We start from the raw sequence: 22,183 nt of genomic DNA, 5'->3' as shown, positions 1-22,183 counted from the left end.
ACTAATCCTTTCAACTAGTTTTGCTGACTACACCCAGCCGTACCGTCTAGTCTGCATAGATATTGAAATCGTCCATGTAGAAGATATGGGTCACCTCTTCTGGTAAGCTTTCTCCATACTTTATCTGATTGCCATACCCGTTTTGATTGAGGGTCCTATTGAGCGGAGTTCATCGCCAAATAAAACCAAAACGGGCTAAAGTAATCGCCTTAGAATGCCCCCTCAATATGCGGGGCGTTCTTTTAAAAAGGAAAATTGCGGTATCACGGGTGATGAAATCTGGCAATAAACGTGGTTCGCGTAACGTCCTGCTGAAACATACAACCATCGTGGAATGTACAAAGGTCAGCTTCTTGAACCAAAGCATGAGACACCCTTTGGTCCAGGTTCCGCCCAATTCCTACTGTATCGCCTAGCCTCATTGTACATCATTGGTTTCGACGGAGACAGCTCATATCTTGTCAATTTCTTTCTTCTCGCATCATAGCCACGGTTACCCTTCGCGATGTTATATAAGGGGCCTCCCAAATACTGGTTCAACAGCTAGCGACATCGCCGATATCCGGTAGACCTTCGCTGAAAGCGTACTTCTCGTGACTGATTTGGTCATAGAACGCTCGTTCGTCATCGAAGAATTAGTGAAGCCTTAGTGTTTTTAATATCACACTTAATTGCTGTACTAGTGTGTCTAGTTTTCCCGTCAGCTGGTGAGCTCCCAGCATGCGAAGGTAGGTACAATGGACGCAGCCACATGACGACATAATTTCGCCGAAATTTTGCCGTTTCCATACGCGGTCAGCCTTCCAATAGTGGCACGTTTGTTCGAGATCCCACTGTTCAATCTCCGCTGCCATGGAACTACTCGTCTTTCCCGGTGATGTTGAGGTGGGTCTCCTCTAGGTGTAAGTCGGCATCCTAAACATCTAACAGTTGCCACTATATCACAGAATACTACTAGCTGCAGATCTTGCAGGCAGAGCCGTGATGTGATCTTCTGGCGCCCTTGGTGAAGTCCCAGTTTTGTGCCTCTTTGGTGTTTACTTTATCATTATTTTAGTACGACTTTCTAACTAATGATTTCGTATGTACATGGAAATGACTCCACTCTCTTAAGGCGATGGCCATAAAGGCATTTGCGGTATTGCCGCGGTGAACACGAATCCCCCCGAAGAAAGACTTCAGATGTAAAGGTTCAAAGTGTTTCAATTCGATAACACCAAGTTCTTTCGTGAATTGAAAGTGTCAAAGTAATGTTACTTATTTATTTATTCGACAATATGTAAGATGAGTCAATACGCTGCATGACGATATCGTTTAGAAACGAGATCATAGCATAGTCCCGACGTTCTTTCAATGTTTCAATATCTATCAACATACAACGTGCTTCATAAGATGGAAGATGGAATGCTGCCCATCTTAACTTGCGTAGTGCGTATAATAATGAAAGTGATATCCGAAGCTTTTTATAAAATTAAACATATTACTAGCTCTATGAACAATTGTGTTGTAATGTTCCACAAATTTTAATTTTTTATCTAAGATAACTCCTAAATCTCTTATTTTATCGCATTTGTGAACGGTTTGATTACCTAATGTAATTGACACGGAGGCCGTGATTTGTTTTCTATTAAAAGTCATGAGATTACATTTTTTAACATTCAATTCCAGTAAACATTAACAACACCATGTTACAATGCAGCCGGATGTTTTCGCATTTATAGGTAATCACACAAAAAGTCAGCAACTTGACAAAACAGTTTAAATTAAAAACCGTTGGGAATGTCATCTCTTGCGGACCCCCATATTTAGCACATATTTGCATTACTATCCTTTGGCTTGTCTTTCAATTCATCATATCTCTCGTAATTTCTGTCTCTGCCTTCGTATTCTTTAAGTTGTTTTTCAGTGTTCAGTTCACTTGGAAATGGCACATTTTCTTGACTTATTTCATGATTTATCCTCACAAAAATTAAAAAGCCGATCATGACTTCAGCTGAGACTGGCGCTCTTGGCGGTGGCCAACCGCACGCTACGGCTCTGCTTCCAAGTTCTGCATAAATTCCAGGTGCATTGGAAGAACGTTACATGAACTGAAGTTCGCAGGTCAACTTAAAACAATACTACAGCTTTGCCCACTCCCTCGCAAAACAGAATTGGTACGGCTCTGTTTAGGGTAATTAAATCCTAGTGAAGATATTTGGAAAGAAACTTCGCAGTTTAAAAGTTTGTATGAAATAAAAAACAACATCTTCCAAGTGCACATGAACATTTTTAAACATTGTATTTTCCCATTCAACTGGGCTTGGGGGCAGAACAAATCCAAATAATGGTAGGGGTTTAGAATTCCAATCAAATCAAGGTGAAGAGGTTTTAAAAATAGGAAAGGAACTTTACAGTTCAAAATCGAAATTTCGAGAAATTAAATAAAATGGCATCTTCCAGGGGAAAATCTTTAGAATTGGTCATTTTAAAAATATACCGTCAGCTCAAGCGGATTTAAGGGCTACATTCCGTCAGAACGTATCAAACATGTCAAAAACACCTAAGTAGGCCTAAATAGAATCCGCGCAATACTCCTATTACATTTGACATCGCCTATCACCAAGTGCAAACATGGCGTCAACGCTGCATGGCCAACCGACAGGCAGATCGCTGAATGTTTTCATTCTGCTTTGTGTGTGAACATGAACATTTTTGATTATTGAATTTTCCTAACGAACTGGACTTGGGAGTAGAAATCCACATGATGATAGGGGTTTAGGGTTCCAACTAAATCATTGTGAAGAGATTTTTGGAAAAAAATGGAACCAGACTTCACAGTTTAAAACCAAAGTTTTATGAAATTTTAAAAATAACATCTTCGAGGTGAAAATGAGCATTTTGACCATAGAATTTTCTCAACGATTTTTTCGAATATAAAAAATTGGCCCTTTGGTTTTTTTCGAATATTAAAAATTAATATTTGAACGCTGCACCTCTGATGTTGGATTAAGCTAAAAAATTGCACAGATATATAAGACTTTATGCGAAAATTTCAGATGTCCATTTTCATCGATATCTTATCTATTGAACCACCCTAGGTCTTCATTCAAACTTTGCTTTTAATCTGCGAAACCCCCCTGTTTCAAGTTTTCAAAAATTTCTTCATCAGGGGTTTCCTGGAACTCCAAACTTCTGCCATATGAAGTCAGGTTTAGTCAAGTGGCTTGATGTCAAATATTCTGATGATATATTTAAACTGTACATATTGATCATGTACCATTGTGTTTGCCCGTTATTTTCCACTTACAACCATCATAATTCACAGCAAAACTTAGTCATTCAGTGAGCAGAATTTAGAGGAACATAATAATATACTTCTCGCTTACGTTTCATTCTCATTCCAGTGGCTTGTGGCGGTGCGATTATTCTCGATAAAAGTGTAATTAATTATCAGCTTTAATTGATTGGAATAAAAGGAAGTTATATCCTCTAGTGAAGATGGAGCACCACTAGCATCGATCATCTTATTAGCCTTTATATATGATATGTTCATTAGTTTAACATTCAGTGCCCTGAATCATGGGCGTGCGCAATCTTTTCCATCAGGAGGAGGGGGAGTAATAGCTCCAATACTTTCAGTTTTATCAAGCCTCCATTAAATTTTCTGTTAAATTTTTGGTTGAGGTTTCGATACCAAAACAATTATTTCACGTAGTTATTGAAATTCACATTATTTGTTTATTTACTATTGTAAAATCTGGCAACATTGGACACTGGATGGAAAGTGGGGAAATCACAAACTCGTTTTGATTATAACTGGTTATTTTAGCAGAAAAGAAATGGAAAGGTACATGACACGAAAACGAGCGAGAGGGCGATAGTAAAACGTATTCGCGCAACTATGCAACGGTCGGTCGGTTTTTCGCATCATTCGTTCAACCGTTGTTGTGCTATCAGTCATCATCGGCAGTAGCAGAACAGAATTTTTTGTGCCATGGCCCGTACCAAACTGATAGTCCACAAGGCCACCGGATGGAAAGCTCCCCGAAATCAGTTAGCAGCGAAGGTCGTCCGCAAAAGTGCCCTCGCTACCGACCAGGACCGCAAGCCGCCCTTTCAGCGACTGGTTCATGAGATTGCGCAGGACTTCAAAATCAATCTACGTTTACAGAGCTCAGCCGTAATGGCGTATGCGAATATAATGGTCACCCTGAAAAGGGCATGTTCAGTTTTTTCTTGGCATCGTTGCACCTGTCAACGAAGAAAAACTTAATTCTTTTCGGTCTGCTTTGTCAGCAGAATGGTGTGAACGTTAGGCAACACACCATCCTGGGCAATAGTCACAGCGAAGAGTAATTTGTTCAGTTTTTCGTCATTTCGAACGGCAAGCTACAACTGACGGGGGATAATCCTGGTCTATTTGTTTCCACAGGCTGCGTTTCCTGCCAGCTTCAATGTTTCGACTGCGAGATATTACATTACGGACGCAAACTAAAATCGGCCGGGATTTCAAGGACCCGCATTGTATGAAGGGGTTATATTGTTCGCTGGTTCGCCCGCTCTGGAAAATGCTTCTTTGATTTGGAGCCCTCATCAGCTTACATGGAACTTACGGATTGAATGGGTGCAGAAGAGATTTGTCCGACTCGCACTACGAGACCTTCCATGGCGGAATCCTCTTGACCTTCCACCAGATCCTTCTCGATGTCGCTTGATCGGACTCGACACACTGGAACAACGCAGACAGCTTCAGCGAGCAGTATTCGTAGCAAAGCTTCTCAACGCTGAAATTGACTCCCCAAAGACCCTGTCCCTTCTTGCTTTTCGTGCCTCGCAACGTTCTCTACGCTCATCTGGCTTACTACAACCTAGATTTCACCGTACGACGTTTGGATTCAACGAACCGATAACCGCATGTATTAGAACTTTCTCCACGGTCGAGAATCTGTTCGAGTTTGGCATAAGTTCGCACAGAAAGTTTCGCGGTCTACGATTTTTATGACTTGACTCCTGCTATTTATTAAGACTATTTCTTTTGTCAGTCGAATTATTTTAATAAATAATAAATAAATAAATAAATAAATGAATAAATAGATAAATAAATAAATAGATAAATAAATATATAAATAAATAAATAAATGAATAATGATAGGTAAATAAATAAAAAAATAAACTGTTCAAGATTTACGGCTCTGTGCATGTAATTAGCGGGATCCAATCATGAATGAGCTTCAGTCAGATCATTTAAATGATTTAAAATCGGTTTTTTTTTCCATGTGTTTGTATGCTAATTTCGATCCGTAGGAAATAAAAATAATAGTTGGTGAAGGAAAAGATCTTCAAATTTAAATCTTGGTTGAGGGTTTTATACCGCTGACCACGACTAATCAGTATTCCAAAGAAAATGGTCTCTGAGTGGGGAACGTTTGTTCCAATTGGCCCTCGTTACTAGCACGGAGTTGTACAAACTAATTATTAGTCAGTCCACGGAGCCGGTTGCATACTAATGACCACCTTCTCTCCTGATGTTCAAATGTAATAATCACATTGTCTCCTGGTGTTGACATACCGTCTTCGAACATGCATTTGACAAGACTCGCTGAAACCGAATGAAATCACAATTCTTTCTGTTCAAAATTTGCGGCTTGGTGCAGCGTGAGCCAATCACGAACGATCTTCGGTACTTTATAATACCTACTGGAAAAATGGATGTCTAGGAATTGTTTCGAAAAATATTAACCTTTTTTGGCACACAATTGCAAATTTGTGGCTTTTGTCCAATGCGAATTACAACTGCAAAAGTTGCTTCAAGTCGACTCAGGACACCACACAGATGGCAGGTTGTTTGAAAAAGAAAGCCCAACGAGAGTCCGCGAGTGCACCCAATGCCGTTGGTGTAATGTTGCATTTTTTATGAATGTACAAAAAACAATAGTACAATAAATATTAATTACATTTTTCCTACTTTAAAAAAATCCCAAGAAAAAACTTAATTTTATGTGTCTGGATTCTACGTGAACTAAACAATAAACATTTCTAGAAATAATAAAATTGTTGGTGAGGTGAGAAAATGCATCCGTTTACCGCCAAACGGTAAGCACCAAAGTGCAGCTCAATGCCATAAACCATTATTTAAATAAGAAAGAAAATCTTCGAAACCCCACCAGCCGACAATCCGTCCATTGTTTGTTTATTTATTTGAAATAAAGATTCACGCCTTTTCCAATGAATCATCCTGATTCAAGTTCGTACTTTCTTAGCGTTACTGTTTTTCGTTATATACCGTACTCTTTCCCGAATTTTCACACTGTGAATGAATCTCTCTTTCTCGGTGTGGGCTAATTTTAGAACTCGAATGACATTGTAACACTTTTGCGCACTTTTCGACGCGTTCCCGCCAAGATTAATCAGCGGTTGAAAGAAAAACGGCGTCTCATCGGCCGTGATGCGTTGAATATCAGTTTGGGAACAAATGAGGGGAGCGTTTTCATAGCGAATTAGACTGGGATGTCATTGAAATTTTCTTCGACTAAATTTATTTTATGATTGAAACCCCAAACAAAGTAGGTATCGAATTTCCTAACTTACTTCGATCCAACGAGGAGTCGCGCTCCCTTTCAAGGTCATTCAGTAGCGTGTCGAGTTGGTTGATATTGCGCTGGTAGACTTCGCTGACTCTCTCCGATCCGACTGCTGGACCGCCGCCACTGGAACTGCTGCTCTTGTATTCGTATTTGGCCGTTTTGTATAGTTTGCGATCGCTCTGCGGTTATGGTAGATGACATGAAATAAAAAAGATTCGGATTAGATTGCTGATATAATTTTTCGTTCGGGTGGGGCGCTTAGAAATAGAAAAAGTATACTACCAATATGACCATTCATTTTTTCTTAATTTTGGTAATTAAATTATGCATGGAACACTATTTGAATTTTCGCTTTGTTCAGTTACGGGTATTTCACATGTTTAATGTAATTTTTATTACCACACTGCTTAATTTTCGGAGAGAAGCAAAGGTAGTGATTAATAATCGTAATCGGTTATCCGCTCAGTTAATTTTTTTTTCTTCTAATTATATAATAACAAAAATGTGACTCCATCTAAAATTATTACCGTTGCACCTTTCGGACCTTTTGGTTTGCAAATCACACTACATAAGTAAACACCTACCGTTTGAACACTGGGACTGAGCGAACGCTCCCGGGCAACGGTGGTGACATTGGCTGGCTGCAGATACTGCACTTCACGGGTCGTTTGGTAGCTGCCGGTAATCGGTTGCCCTAACGAGCTGCCCGGACGGGAAACACTTGCCTGCAGGTCCTCCAGGAGATTATCTGGGATGGGAACAAAACAGAAAATCTGTGATTAGACCAGCCCCCGGGTTGAAAACAGTTGCAATCAGGGAACCAGGGAAGAAGAGCTTCCAAGTGGAAAATCATATCCGCCAGAGTGGAATGCTCATAATAAAGAGGGTTTTTGTTTCCAGTTGTAATGAATGTTTCTGTTGGATCGATCGGCGCATACTTCTGCCTGATGCTGTCAATAATAATTTCAAGAATAGAGGGAAAGTGATGTAGGTCTCAGTCCAAGTGAAAAAAACAATGAAGCCAATTGATATGGTGCATCACTACTGGGATGAATGGTACTTTTTCATTAGTGGTTTGTTGATTGCAGAGTCAAGACAAGTTCTACTCTGGATGTAGGTGAAATTATAAATGAGGATGCCGCAACAGATGTTAATTTCAGACGAAGGTTTTAAACAGAATATTTAATGTTAATTTAAAGGTTGAGTTATTTTTTTTGTTTATTCTAATAACGTTATCAGTTATATTTTTTGGATTGCTTAGGAAAATTTTGAAGCATCAGAAATTAGAATATGTTGGCTTAATTGGCACGTACCCCATGTTATTCGGGGATTTCTGCATTAACATGTCGTCTCATCACTTTTCTGTTGGGAAGGGAACGGGAGGCGAAGGACAAAGATATGGAATTGAAAAATGACAATACAATTACTACACAAAACAGCAAACAACCTGGATTCTTCCCCTTTCTGAGGAATAATGAACCTTTCTTATAAAGCCAGTTTATTTTTGATCGGCCACCGGGTCTTACATGATCTTCTTCCGGACCAAAGATAAAAAGTGAATTTACGGAAGATTTCTCGAGCTCTGACGGGAACGGTATTCGGCCGTGACAGAAATATTGAAAATTTGCCCTGATAAGCTTCGGGTGGTGATAAATAGTTTGAATCAGGCAAACGATATTGCTGACTACGAGTCCTTTACGAAGTAGTACAGAGTGTAAATACCAGCTAACACGGTTGAAGTCTGCGGGGTAGTCTCCGATTCGAGTCTGAATTACGAGGACGTGCTGACACATGGGGTTAGCTGTTTTAAAGACCGCATGCTTCAGCCAGTGAAGATACTGAAGTGCAAACGCTTGCATTCAGCATCAGTCAGAGCTAACGGAAAGAAGACATATGTCAGTTCAGACTCCTATGACCTTCGCCGGTTCTGCTCCATCCAATTACCTCCTTTTTGACAAGGTTTATCTACCTGTTCCCCTTTTTGTACCGCGGTCATGAACTGTACCAATTGAAAACATTTGGGACACACAGCCTCCCATTGTAACAATAAGGGTCGTTGTGGGAAATGCGGTGGGAATCACGTGAATGATTCCTGTGGAAGGTATGTCGGACAGTGTCTCTACTATGGGAAAAACCCACATGATGTCCCGCGTACAAACAGTGCGAGGAGAATCTTAAGCGTTCCTTTCAGGGACGCTCTAAGCGATTTTTTGCAGAAATGCTGAAGATAGCTAGGCTACCGGCCTCCACGAACATCTATACTAACTTGTCTGCTGACGAAGGCGCCTCTGATGAACTCCAGGAGGGAACATCTTCTGCTGTGTTTAGAAGCAATAGAAAAAGGAGGAACATTTCCTCTTCTAAGTTTCGTCGTAAAGGCCAGAAGGTGTCTCTTTAAGGTCCCCCCAAAAATTAACTACTCGAGGAAGTACTGGTGCAAAACCGAAGCAAGTCGCTCCCGGTCTCAGAAACCCGAACTCAGAATAGGTGTTCCCAGCACTTGCAAGGACATAAAAAACTCCGAGTGTTCTCATAAGCCAGAAAAAGAAACCAGCGCTGGCTTAATAAATTTCTCTGACATTGTGGATCGTATTTTTACAGTACTAAACATTTCTGACCCTCTGAAAAGCATAAAAACATTTTTAATGCAGTTAACTGCGAAATGGCCCCTCCTTTCAGCGATTGTATCCTTCAATAACTAATTCATCGAACGAGGTCACGGATCTGATCACTGTTCTATAATGGAACAGAAGCATTATCCCGAAAATCGATTCTTTAAAATGGTTAATAAATAGTTTGAAAAGCGATGCATTTGCATTATGCGAGACATGGCTTAATCCTCCGCAATTTTAATACTAGTCGCTTGGATCGAGAAGACTCTTACGTAGGAATACTTTTATGGATCGATAAGTGCTATTCTTCCAATCGAATCGACCTCCCCTTGATACTAGGCACTGAAGATGTCGCTTGACAAACTAGAATTAAAGGCAAAGACCTTAGCATTGCTTCCACCTACATCCCCTAGAGCCTCAGTTAGCCACCGACGGCTTAGTGATATTGTGGAACTCCTACCCACACCGATGCTTGTTTTAGGTGATTTCAACGCGCACGGTACGGCATGGCCTTCATGACAATAATCGATCTAGCACACTCCACGAATTTTACGACAACCTAAATATGACCATTTCGGCAATCGTAATTCCTATTGCTAACTGTTGAGGGCCACCGGATACAATCAATGTTTGGTATGATTACACGAAATATTGATTGGAAGAGTTACGCGTCCCGATATCCGGAAAAATCGAGTCCACACAAGAGAACGGGTTCCTGGCTGGTTTGATTCTGAATACCGCGATTCAAGCTCAGACTAAACGCGTGTCGGACGCGAACTCTCGTGGATGGGACACAAGACCAGCTACCCGCTGGCTATCGACAGTACGCGGTGTTAGAAAGGCGAATGAAGAGTTTGATGAAAGCCAAGAAATGTAGCTTCTGGCGCCGGTTCGTTGACGTTCTTACGAGAGAAAAATCGATGAGCATTTGTTTTATTTGGACAGTCCCGCGAGCGTGAAGCGAACGGACTTAAGTTTCTGAGGATGGCTAAAGAATGAGTAGGCGGAAACGTTACCAACAGAAATAGTTTTATTATATTTGATTACCGAACAACATCAACCTAAACCCGTAAACAAAGCGGATATTTGCACTATTTTAAACTTAGAATGAAATTAACAAAAATAAATGTAGATCCACGGAAAAAAATCAGTTCATAAATTTATGAACAGAAGATCATGATTTCATAAACTAAACGATTCACGAAAATCCTGACCAAATTCCTGAAATTGTGAATAATAAACCTCGTATTCATGAAACTATTTGTGTTTCTAATAAACTAGTTCACCCCGAATATATACATGGCGTTACATTCGAATGTTTGGTTGGGTTACTGTTGTTGTTCCCTAGACATGTTTAGTTTTTGTTGTGATTCTTGTTCATACTTTGGTGATATACAGCTAACTCAAATGATGTTCATGATTTCAGGAGTTCATTTGCGATTTTTGTGATTTCTCATCACGTTACCGTGCTATTTTATTCATGAGTTTACAATCAGATTTTTCTGTCAGACTGGCGGGATTTACGTTCATAATTTCAGGATCATAGTCACGCATTTCGTAATTTATATTCACGTTATCGCCATATTTTAGTCATGAGTAGAGTGATTCATGTACATAATCTCAGAAACTAAGTCACGATTTTTGATATTTTAATCACGAGTAATATGATTTATGTTCATGATTTCAGGAACTTTGTCATGATTTTCGCGATTTCTATTTACGTTGTCGTGATATTTTAGTCACGAGTAGAAATTTATGTTAATTTATGTTCTTGATTTCAGGATCTTAGTTACGATTTTTGGCATTTTTGCCACGAATAGTGTGGTTTATGTTCATGATTTCAAGATCTTAGTCACGATTTTCGTAATTTCTGTTCACGTTATCCTGATATTTTATTATAGAGCTTACTTTTCAATTTGACAGGTTGCGTAATGTGATTCATGTTCAAGACATCAGCAGTTTTATTCTGTGAACTATATCACTAACTCGATTTGTCGTGCTTAACGCAGTTTTTGTTTTCTGTCAAGACATCGCACTGAAACGTTATCAAATGAATGACGATGTTCGAGGCACTAATAGTTTTCTTATATCTACTGCTCGTACATATTGCTGGCCGCTAGCAGCTGAACAATTTTTGAAAAAGTGCATAGGACAAAAATGATTCCATAAATATTACCTTAAATTTCATTACCATTCATTTCATTACCATGTGGCATGAAATTGAAAATGATAAGTAAATCTTGTACTATGAACCATGAACAAGTTCACGAATCCATGAATAATATTTCATAATTTTGTGAACTATTTGACGAGCACGAGTTGTCAAACGTATACTAGAAATCATGACCCAATTCACGAATACATGAATAATATGTTATGATTTCGTGAACTATTTCACGATAACGAATGGTAAGTTGTGACTATTATGTTAGGTATCATTAAACAGTTCACGAAATTTGAGGTTTGAGCAATATTTGATGATTTTGTGAACTATTTCGCGAGATTTAATGGTAAGTCGTGACTGTTATACTAGGAATCATGAACCAGTTCACGTATACATGAAAAATATTGCATAATTTTTTGAGCTATTTCACGAGCACGGATATTGGATCGTGACTAATATATGTAGCACCTCAACGATCATCACCCTCGCAACCCACCTGCAATATCAACGAGGCTTCATCGCAGTGATCGTTCTCCATCTGTCGTGCTCGATGCACAGGCAGCGGCTATCGATCGAGTGATCGATCTTTATCAGCCGTGCTCGATGCGCGATCTGAAGCCACCGAGATGCATTGTGTGGTGATCGTTTATTGGTCTGTTGTGCTCGATGCACAGACCGAAATCAAAAAAATCATTTGTTTAAATTCCCTATACCTTTGCCCTGTGTAAAATATTTTTTCTTGTTTTCTCGATTCTTGACTTTTGTATATAAGCCCGTAGGCAGTAGCAATAAATCGTTAGTTTACTAAATCAAACCCAACCGAATACTTCTACCGCGTTTCTAAACGATCCGATAACCATAAATTGGTGACCCCGTTTTAAAAAAATGGTGAACGAGGACAAACCAGGCACTGGAGCAGGCAACCCAGCGGTACCGGAACAGCAGCAGGAAGCCAACGTGGACACCCTAAACCTGCCACGACTGAGCCCGCCGGTGATGACGCAATCCAACATCGAGTCATACTTCATGTCATTGGAGTTCTGGTTTGCCGCTTCCGGTATTGGAAATGCCCACGACACCAAGAAGTACAACATCGTCATGGCACAAGTGCCACCAAGCAAGTTGACGGAGTTACGTTCCATTATTGAAGCCGTCCCGCCTGCCAACAAGTACGTGTATATCAAGATGAAGCTGATTGAACACTTCGCCGACAGTCAGCAGAAACGTTTGCAGCTCGTATTGTCTGATATGCCGCTTGGTGACATGAAACCGAGCCAACTTTTCAACGAAATGAGGAGAGTGGCTGGAAATTCGTTTTGTGAACCCGTGCTGCTCGACCTGTGGGCCTCCAGACTTCCACCGCATGCCCAAGCTGCCGTGATTGCCTCCAAAGGGGACCCGACAGAAAAAGCTACCATCGCAGATGCCATCGTGGAATCCATGGGCCTTCGTAGCATCAACACCATCGGTGCGAGCGCACCGAGCACACCAGCAGCGACCGCTAAAGTTACAACAGAATCGCCTCCTGACAGAATTGAAACGCTCCAGCGGGAAATCGCTCAACTGACCAGGATGATCAACAAAATGTTCCGCTCAAGCGAAAACCCACGGGAGCGATCACGTTCCCGCAGCCGAAGCAAAGTGAGTAAATTTCGTGATAATGAACCGTCCTATGACGTCTGCTGGTACCACTCTAAGTACGGAGGGGAAGCACGACGGTGCCGTAAACCGTGTTCCTTCGGACTAGCAACCAAGCCCAGCAACCAACAATGACGTCGTCCAGTTGATCCTGCGTTGGAAATTGGCGAACTTTCCGACACAGCCACACTATTTCGCCTTAAGATCTCGGACACAATTACCAACATGAAATTCCTCATCGACACCGGTGCGGATGTGTCCGTCATCCCGAGAGATCTCAAATCAACCCGGATGAAACCAACGTCATTTAAATTGTTCGCCGCTAACGGAACACCGATTAAAGTGTACGGAGAAGTTATGCTGAAGGTTAGTCTTGGCCTACGGCGTGAATTTCTGTGGACATTCCTCATCGCAGACGTGTCATCAGGGATCATCGGTGCAGATTTCATTTGCCACTACGACCTGCTGATTGATTTGAAACGTCATCGTCTCATCGACAATACCACGAAGCTGGAAGCGATGGCAATTTTGACACGGACGAGTGAGTACTCTATAAAAACATTCAGCACGTCATGCCCCTACGCCGAGCTGCTGGCAGAATTCCCATCCATCACCAAACTAGCAGCACCCGGTACAGTGAGTGCATCATCAACAGTGCATCGCATCGAAACCACCGGTCAGCCATCATACGCCCGGCCGAGACGTCTTTCATCAGACAAACTAGCAGCAGCGCGCACAGAGTTCGAACACTTGATGCAACTGGGAATATGCCGCCCCTCGTCCAGCAGCTGGGCCAGCCCACTTCACATGGTGAAAAAAGCGGATGGAACCTGGCGCCCGTGTGGAGATTATCGTGCGCTGAACGCTCAAACTATCCCCGATCGGTACCCACTACCATACCTGCAGGACTTTACTACCATTCTGCAAGGAAAAACCATTTTTTCCAAGGTTGACTTGCAGAAGGCATTTCATCAAGTCCCCATACATCAAGACGACATCCCGAAGACTGCGATCACCACGCCGTTTGGACTGTTCGAATTCACATACATGACGTTCGGACTTCGGAATGCCGCTCAAACCTTCCAACGGCTCATACACGAGGTACTACGAGGATTGGACTTCGTGTTCCCATATATTGATGATATTTTCATCGCATCATCGTCAGCAGAGGAACATCGTGAGCATCTTCGGCAGTTGTTTACCCGTCTACAAGATCACAACTTAGCAATCAATGTTGCAAAATGTGAGTTCGGGAAGAAGGATATAATTTTCGTTGGCCACTCAGTCTCGGCCAATGGAATTCGCCCATTGCCCGAACGTGTTGAAGCAGTCAGCAACTACAAACGCCCGACAACAGTGAGGGAGCTAAAAAGTTTTCTCGCCACAATCAACTTCTACCGAAGGTTCATCCCGAACGCCATCGTGGCTCAAATACCACTTCTCAAGATGACTCCGGGGAACAAGCGCAACGATCGGTCTCAACTAGTGTGGACAGAGGAGGCCACGACAGCTTTTGAGCTGTGCAAAACACAACTCGCTCAAGCAGCGCTGCTCGCACACCCCGCGAAGGACGCCGAACTATCTTTGTGGGTGGACGCATCCAGCATAGCAGCCGGAGCTGTTTTACACCAAGTTGTCGATGGTAACGTGCAACCATTGGGCTTCTTTTCCAAAAAGTTCGACAAGGCCCAACTGAAATACAGCACGTATGATCGAGAACTAACCGCAATCTACCTGGCAGTAAGACATTTCAAGTATATGCTGGAAGGTCGAAGTTGCCACATATACACCGACCACAAGCCGATCGTGTATGCATTCCAGCAGAATCCTGAAAGAGCCACCAGTCGTCAAGCCCGTCATCTAGACTACATCGGACAAATAACAACCGACATCCGACATGTGAACGGGAAAGAGAACGCAGTCGCAGACCTACTCTCTCGCATCGCAGCTGTGCACGCAGTGCCGTCGGTGAATTTTGAAGCTCTCGCCGCCGACCAACAAACAGATGATGAACTGCGAACAATTCTGGAAGGTAAATTAAAATCGTCATTAAACCTCAAACAGTTTACTGTTCCAGGCAGTTCAAATCAGTTGTATTGCGACTGCTCGGATGATCGCATTAGGCCCTTCATCACGAAAAGATTTCGTGACCAGTTTCTTCAAGCCACACACGGACTTTCTCATCCTGGTACCCGTGCTACAGCCAAACTGATGACGCAGAGATTCGTTTGGCCAAACATACGGAAGGATAGCATCGCTTACGCAAGAAGGTGTGTACAGTGCCAGCGCTCAAAGGTGAACCGGCATACCCAATCACCCCTCCGCCGGTACACTGCACCTGAAGAAAGATTTCGTCATATCAACATTGACATCGTAGGTCCTTTTCCACCAAGCAACGGGAATCGATACTGTCTCACCATCATCGACAGGTTTTCTCGTTGGCCTGAAGCGCTACCTGTGCCGGACATGACAGCGCCTACTATCGCTCAAGCCCTTGTCTCAGGCTGGATATCCCGCTTTGGTGTACCTACACACATCACCACGGACCAGGGACGCCAGTTCATGTCGGCACTCTTCACAGAATTGGTTCGAACGTTCGGAATAAGCCACCTACGGACTACGCCCTATCATCCCCAGTCAAATGGTATCATCGAGCGATGGCACCGAACTCTCAAGGCAGCCATCCTTTGCCACAACCCGGACCGTTGGACCGAACATCTTCCCATGATTCTACTCGGATTGCGTACCGTCTACAAAGGTGACATCCGTGCTTCGCCAGCAGAGATGGTGTATGGAACAACACTTCGCATACCGTCGGAGTTCTTCCACGAAAATCCCAGCAACAACACTCAATCGGAATTCGCAAATGAACTTCGAGATGCCATGCGTATGCTGCGACCACCTGACACGGCATGGCATGGAAAAGGTAATGTGTTTGTGCACCCCAACCTCAAAACGTGCACAAACGTGTTTGTACGCAACGACTCCATAAGGCCATCATTATCACCACCCTACGACGGTCCATACCAGGTGCTTAGCCGAAACGACAAGCACTACCGAGTCAACATCAATGGTCGGAGCGTCAACATTTCAATCGACAGACTGAAACCAGCTTACATACTCGACGATCACCAGCCATCAGCACCCGTTAGCGATCGTCCAGCTGCAACAACATCGGAGCCCCAACCGGCGAGATTCACTCGATCAGGACGACGAGTGATGATTCCACTTCGATATCACTAATCGTCGCGCTCTCTAAAAAGGGGGTACTGTAGCACCTCAACGATCATCACCCTCGCAACCCACCTGCAATATCAACGAGGCTTCATCGCAGTGATCGTTCTCCATCTGTCGTGCTCGATGCACAGGCAGCGGCTATCGATCGAGTGATCGATCTTTATCAGCCGTGCTCGATGCGCGATCTGAAGCCACCGAGATGCATTGTGTGGTGATCGTTTATTGGTCTGTTGTGCTCGATGCACAGACCGAAATCAAAAAAATCATTTGTTTAAATTCCCTATACCTTTGCCCTGTGTAAAATATTTTTTCTTGTTTTCTCGATTCTTGACTTTTGTATATAAGCCCGTAGGCAGTAGCAATAAATCGTTAGTTTACTAAATCAAACCCAACCGAATACTTCTACCGCGTTTCTAAACGATCCGATAACCATATATATTAGGAATCATGAATTAGTTCACGAGGATTGAAGGGATTCATGAATAAAATTCCGAGTTTCGTGAACTAGTTCACGAGGAAATATCCAGAATGTTTTGATTTTGTGAACTAAATCTATGAACAACATCATGAGTTAACCTTTGGATTTATGATTATTATTCTTAAAGTTGTGAAGTAGTTCACGAACACAAAATCGATTTGGTAGTGACATGGCGGAAACCGTGACTGAAGTTTTCAACACAAAAACAAATATTTTTTCTACACGTTGTTGGGTAAACAGTGCAGAGAAAACTTGAAGAACACATACCAACGTCTCCATGCTGTCCCGCATGTGATCGCTGCTACAATGAGAAGTTTATATAGCTAATTCGAACAGCTACCCATCATGTGTTGCTATGGCCTATGGTGGAATTAGGCGTTTTAACGAGTAGATGTTTGTCGGTTCGAGTTCAGATGCTACCCGTTAGCTTTTTTTCTAGTAAGGCTTAGTTCCCAACACACGTCAAGCACCAGTCACCGTGCGTTTAAGCAGATTTGGCGTGACTTCAAGCCCAATTTTTATCAAAATGATAATCGCTCCCATAGTCACCGTGAAAATATTTTCATAAAACGTCACAATCTAGAAACAATATAAAACTATTAGCAACAAAACGAGAATTAGGAGTTTATGACATTTTTTTGGAACATGTCATAGTCACCAATCACCGTTCTATGCACCATTAACTGTACATGAAGGGATCCATCAACCGTGTATTTAAAATTTATATTCAACTTCATTTAGAATGTTTCAATAAAACGATAAAATGATAGGATTTGTGGTTTTAGGGAACTAGTTCCATAAATTTCGTGGTTTTGAATCTGCACGGTGAATGGAGCACGCACGGCGACTGGCGACTTGACCGTACATACAAACAAAGTAAAGAAAGTGGTACAAAGCAAAAAGAGTCAATGCCGATACTGAAATACTAGCGTGGCGGCGGGGAGCTAAACGATATTATCTCACTCATCATTAGTGTGAAGCGAATATATGCCATTTTACTACTCAGCTAGTACATGTCGTGATAGTACGGGTTGTAAAGAGGTGTTTTAGCGAATAGATGTTTATCGGTTCTAATCTAGGAATCTGACGGTCGAATTTTTTTTATTAGAAGTTTCAGATCATGAGCTATTTATAGCACCGGAGAAAAGAATTGAACAAAACAAAATGCAGTGCAGCACAGCAGTACCGACGAGATTGTGTGTGTTGGATGGGTGGGTGGGGGTAATGTAAGGTGGAGAAAAAAGGGAATCTTTTGTGTGCTATTCGTTTTGTGTGCGTGTGTGTTATCGATTTTTTTGTCGTGAGAGTTGCGTTCATCTCGAACGAATCCATGAATAATACTTCATAATTTTGTGAACTGTTTGATGAGCACGAATTGTCAGACCAAATACAAATATGTTAATACGGAATGCTCTGACGATTTTTCCAGGACACATTTTATAACCCAGGTACACCGACCAAGGTACACTGTCAGAGTGACAGCATACTTTGATGAAATAGTGCCAAACTAGCAACACAGCTTTTGCTTTGTTGTTATGTTTGAAAATTTATGACATTTAAGCTCGATTGTGTTTTTGATTTCATCCAAATTTTCCATCAGGACCGGGAGTTAATATTTCGGGTACCGCTCTGACACCCATGTTCGCTCCTGATAATAAAATAAAACCTTGGTACTATAGTTCCAATTATTAAAAATTTGAATATTTACCGAATATTGTCCAGAAGAACTATTTCCTTTGCGCAAAACAACAATATCGTGATCATCTCCGACACACCAATTCATGATTGATTTGCAGTTGGTTGTACGTAAGAGTGAGATGTTTTCATGCTTTGTAGAAACTATTATTCGCTCCAGTATGCGTAAATAAACTAGTTCTGGAAGCCAAAACGTTTTTCAATCATAGTGGTGTAATTCTATAATTTAAGTAGATATGTAGTACAATGCTGCTGATAAATATATTCTACTTCCTGAGGTTTGCAGCATACAGGATTTTGTAGGTCCAAATTTTTGTTTTATTAATAGGATACCAAGGATACCGATTGTGTATTATTGGTTCGTAAATGCACATAAACAAGTAAATAAACAGCACACTTTGATTTGGTAACGTTGCCAGTTTCATTTTTTTTCGCCATATCAAACCTGTCAAAACGAAGCAGACGAATTGGGTTGTGTAATTTGTTTGTTCGGTGAGCCAAAAATTGCTGATCCGTTTCTATGGGACCTTGGCGTATTTAATTTGTATTCGGTCAGACTATACTAGGGATCATGAATTCAATTCACGAATACATGAATAATATTTTATGATTTCGTGAACTATTTCACGATCACGAATGGTAAGTTGTGACTATTATGTTAAGTATCATCAACCAGTTCACGAATACATGAATTGTTCATGATTTTGTGAACTTTTTCACGAGCATGGATGGATAATGGATTGTGAGTAATATATTAGGACTCATGAATTAGTTCACGAATACATGATCAATATTTGATGATTTTGTAAACTATTTCACGAGCATGAATGGTAAGTCGTGACTATTATACTAGGATTCATGAACCAGTTCACGAATACATGAAAAATATTTCATAATTTTGTGAACTATTTCACGAGCACGGATATTTGATCGTGACTAATATATCAGGAATTATTTTTTAAATATTAAGTAGCTAATAATATTGCATTCCGTTCGATGATTGCAGTTATGCGGTGTAAAGGACTAAAACCACGATGCAGAAAGCTGTAGAAAGGCGTTAATGTAAGGTTTTGAACATTAGTTGAATTGAATGCTATTAAAATTAAATGTAACCAAAATTGTTACTTAGGCATAGCTCATCGAAGAACTAATTATCATGTTTCGCTATGGTCTAAGATGTAAAGATGTGGTTTGTAATGAGTAGATGTTTGTCGGTTCTAGTCCTGATGCTACCCGCTAGTTTTTTTTTCTAGTAAGACTTAGTTCCTATAGTATACATTCAAAAGGGAAATGATACAAAGCAAAATGCATCAATGACCATGCTGAAAGACCCTCAGCGGGGAAGCAAACGAAATAGTCACTATAATTATGAGCGTGAAGTTGAAATATAACTAGTTGAGTCCGGCAAAATATTCAATAACTGTCTAACGGCTGAATTTTTTTTCATCAAATATATTCTAGTCTGCCACCTTTAAAAGTTCCTAAAGATAAAGGAGATACCTGCAGCATTAAATAAATACCTAAAACTGTCGTGCCGCAGACATAAAATACTGTAATGTGATGCTAAAAAAACAATGAATTTTCCTATTCAATCTCGCAGGGAAACGATAAAAATATAATGTGATCAAAGCATTGCAAAATGTGTTCTCACCTAAGTTACTATCGAACTCGGTCGTGTGCGTTCCGGGTGAAAGTGGCCGGGATGGAGTCAACGTGCGCACCACATTGGAGTGGTATTCTTCTCGCCGCTCTCGGGTGGTTGTCATGATTTAGCAGTCCTGCAAAAAAAACCCAAAAAATAAGTTCCACAAATTTCTTGTATGCAAGTAATAGGATTTTGTATGTGTGTTATAACTTAGTACGTTATTGGAATTCGTTGATTACCATCGAATCGTAATGAAACATTACGCAATTGTGTAACGAAACAGGAATAAACTCAACATAAAACTATTTTTTCATGCAATTTTATTGAGCATAATAAAATTACTACTACTGATCGGAACACCCACAAAAGTGGTAAGAAAGTGTCCACTTGATGAGTGCGAGATGCTGTTTTCGTGGTGTATTTGAATACGAAAACAAATAAACAATGTGGGCGAGAACAATAATTTATAAGTGAGAAACCCGTTGGCAGCGGTTTATATTTCGTTTTAAATTACCTCATGATATTTTTCGTGCTAAATGACACGTTTTCGCTTTACACAGGAAATGATACATTGAGAATATAGAGAAAAAAGTTGAGCCACGTTCGTGAACTTGGATATAGAAAAAATGCAAATACATACGCAATATTGCATCCTAACGTTGACACAGTCAGCTTCCTGCCTGATGTACAGTTTAATAACCCTCTCAACGGCCAAGGTCAACAAAAAACAAGTCTCGCTGACAATCAACGCGACTGTTGCACTCCAATGATTCAATCCCCAAGCTGTTCTGCGTAAAGTTCACAAGTGCCGCATAGCTTCGACATGATCTCCCCGGTGTGGTGCGGCGTTGATATGTATTGTTGCCATAAACTGCTGGCGCTGCTACTGAGGCTTGCGATGTTGACCATGGCAGAGACCTTTGCCGGTCCGAGCGTGCGGTCTTACCATATTTGGCGTATCTCCGATTTCGGGCCAAACCAAGTCGAGAATCGTCACATCGCCGTCAAGGTAACGGAACAAGCATATTCCGGGTGGCTCATTGAGCGTGATATAACTACACTGAAGTTTTTTTTTATGCGGGGGATACGTACCGCATAAAAAAAATCCGCATAAAAAAAAACCGCATAACTTTGAGAATCCGCATAAAAAAAAACCGCGTAACTTTGAAAATCCGCATAAAATAAAACCGCATAACTTTGAAAATCCGCATAAAAAAAACACATAAGGTGTGAAATATTTTTCAATATTAAGAGCCATAGTACTCAAGGAAAAGCAAGGATTTGAAGTAAAAAAGTTTAGAAAAAAGCGCGGAGTAGGGTCATATGAGCAAGCTTAGAGTTTTCCGGCTACTTAGCTCTTTTTCTTCTGCAACGCAGGAGTCAGGATCTTTTGGCATTAAATGCGAATCACCTGAGTCTGCGGCATGTCCAGACAAGCGTAAAGTCACTTAATGACTTATGCTGTCGGAACCTTGACTTCTTGGAATCGCAAGACTGACCTCGGCACCTAACCGACCAGCATCGAGATAACGATTTCGAAAGAAATTTCAACGTCGGGAAATTTCTCCGTCGGAGTAGACTAGGCCCCCGCCGGGGACTAATTCGAATAGATCGGGAAGTAGCGCCGGCAGATGCTCGTCGGGGCGCCTGACAACTGGAAGTCACTCCACCCCGAATCGCAGTTCGTATCGGTTTCGGAAGATCTTCCACTGCCGGGGAACTTTTCGTCGGAGTAGGAAAGATCCACCGTCGGGGACTATTCCGAGTAGTCCGTAGCGAATCGCCGGCTTGAATCATCGGGGCGCCAGTGAACCGGACGCAATCCTCCACCGGGAATCGCTGGACTAACCTCGGCATTCTGCCGGACTGCATCTAAGGAAGAATAACGTGTCCGTCAACGGTTGCAGGAGACATTCTTTCGTCGGGGAACTCTCCGCCGAGGTAGGCTAGCTCCACCGTCGGGAGCTACGCCGAGTAGCACCGAACGCGACAGACCCTGGTCGTTGGGGCACCAGTGAACCGGAAGCCACCCTCCAACCGGAATCGCCAGATCGACCACGGCATCCAACTGGTCAACGTAGAGAGGAAGGCATGTAGAATGTCATGCCGTGCAGGGTTGATATGGCGGTTACGAGACAAGCGAAATCT

General features: G+C 41.7%; 1 protein-coding gene across 1 annotated transcript in view; it reads right to left on the bottom strand.

Annotated features, from left to right (window-relative positions):
* The window catches only part of LOC131687030 (uncharacterized), a 79,544-nt gene that overhangs the window by 19,139 nt on the left and 38,222 nt on the right, over positions 1-22,183 (bottom strand). Inside the window, exons 3-5 of the mRNA XM_058971064.1 lie at positions 20,042-20,168; positions 7,151-7,314; positions 6,571-6,745 (exon numbers count right to left, since the gene is read on the bottom strand). Of these exons, the coding sequence (XP_058827047.1) occupies positions 6,571-6,745; positions 7,151-7,314; positions 20,042-20,156 (454 nt within the window). The 5' untranslated portion in view covers positions 20,157-20,168. The remainder of the gene's footprint in view (positions 1-6,570; positions 6,746-7,150; positions 7,315-20,041; positions 20,169-22,183) is intronic.

The sequence above is a fragment of the Topomyia yanbarensis genome, chromosome 3 (genome assembly GCF_030247195.1).
Source record: "Topomyia yanbarensis strain Yona2022 chromosome 3, ASM3024719v1, whole genome shotgun sequence".
Lineage (NCBI taxonomy): Eukaryota > Metazoa > Arthropoda > Insecta > Diptera > Culicidae > Topomyia > Topomyia yanbarensis.
Note: the sequence above shows the minus strand (reverse complement) of the source record. Positions and strands in the feature narration are given on the sequence as shown.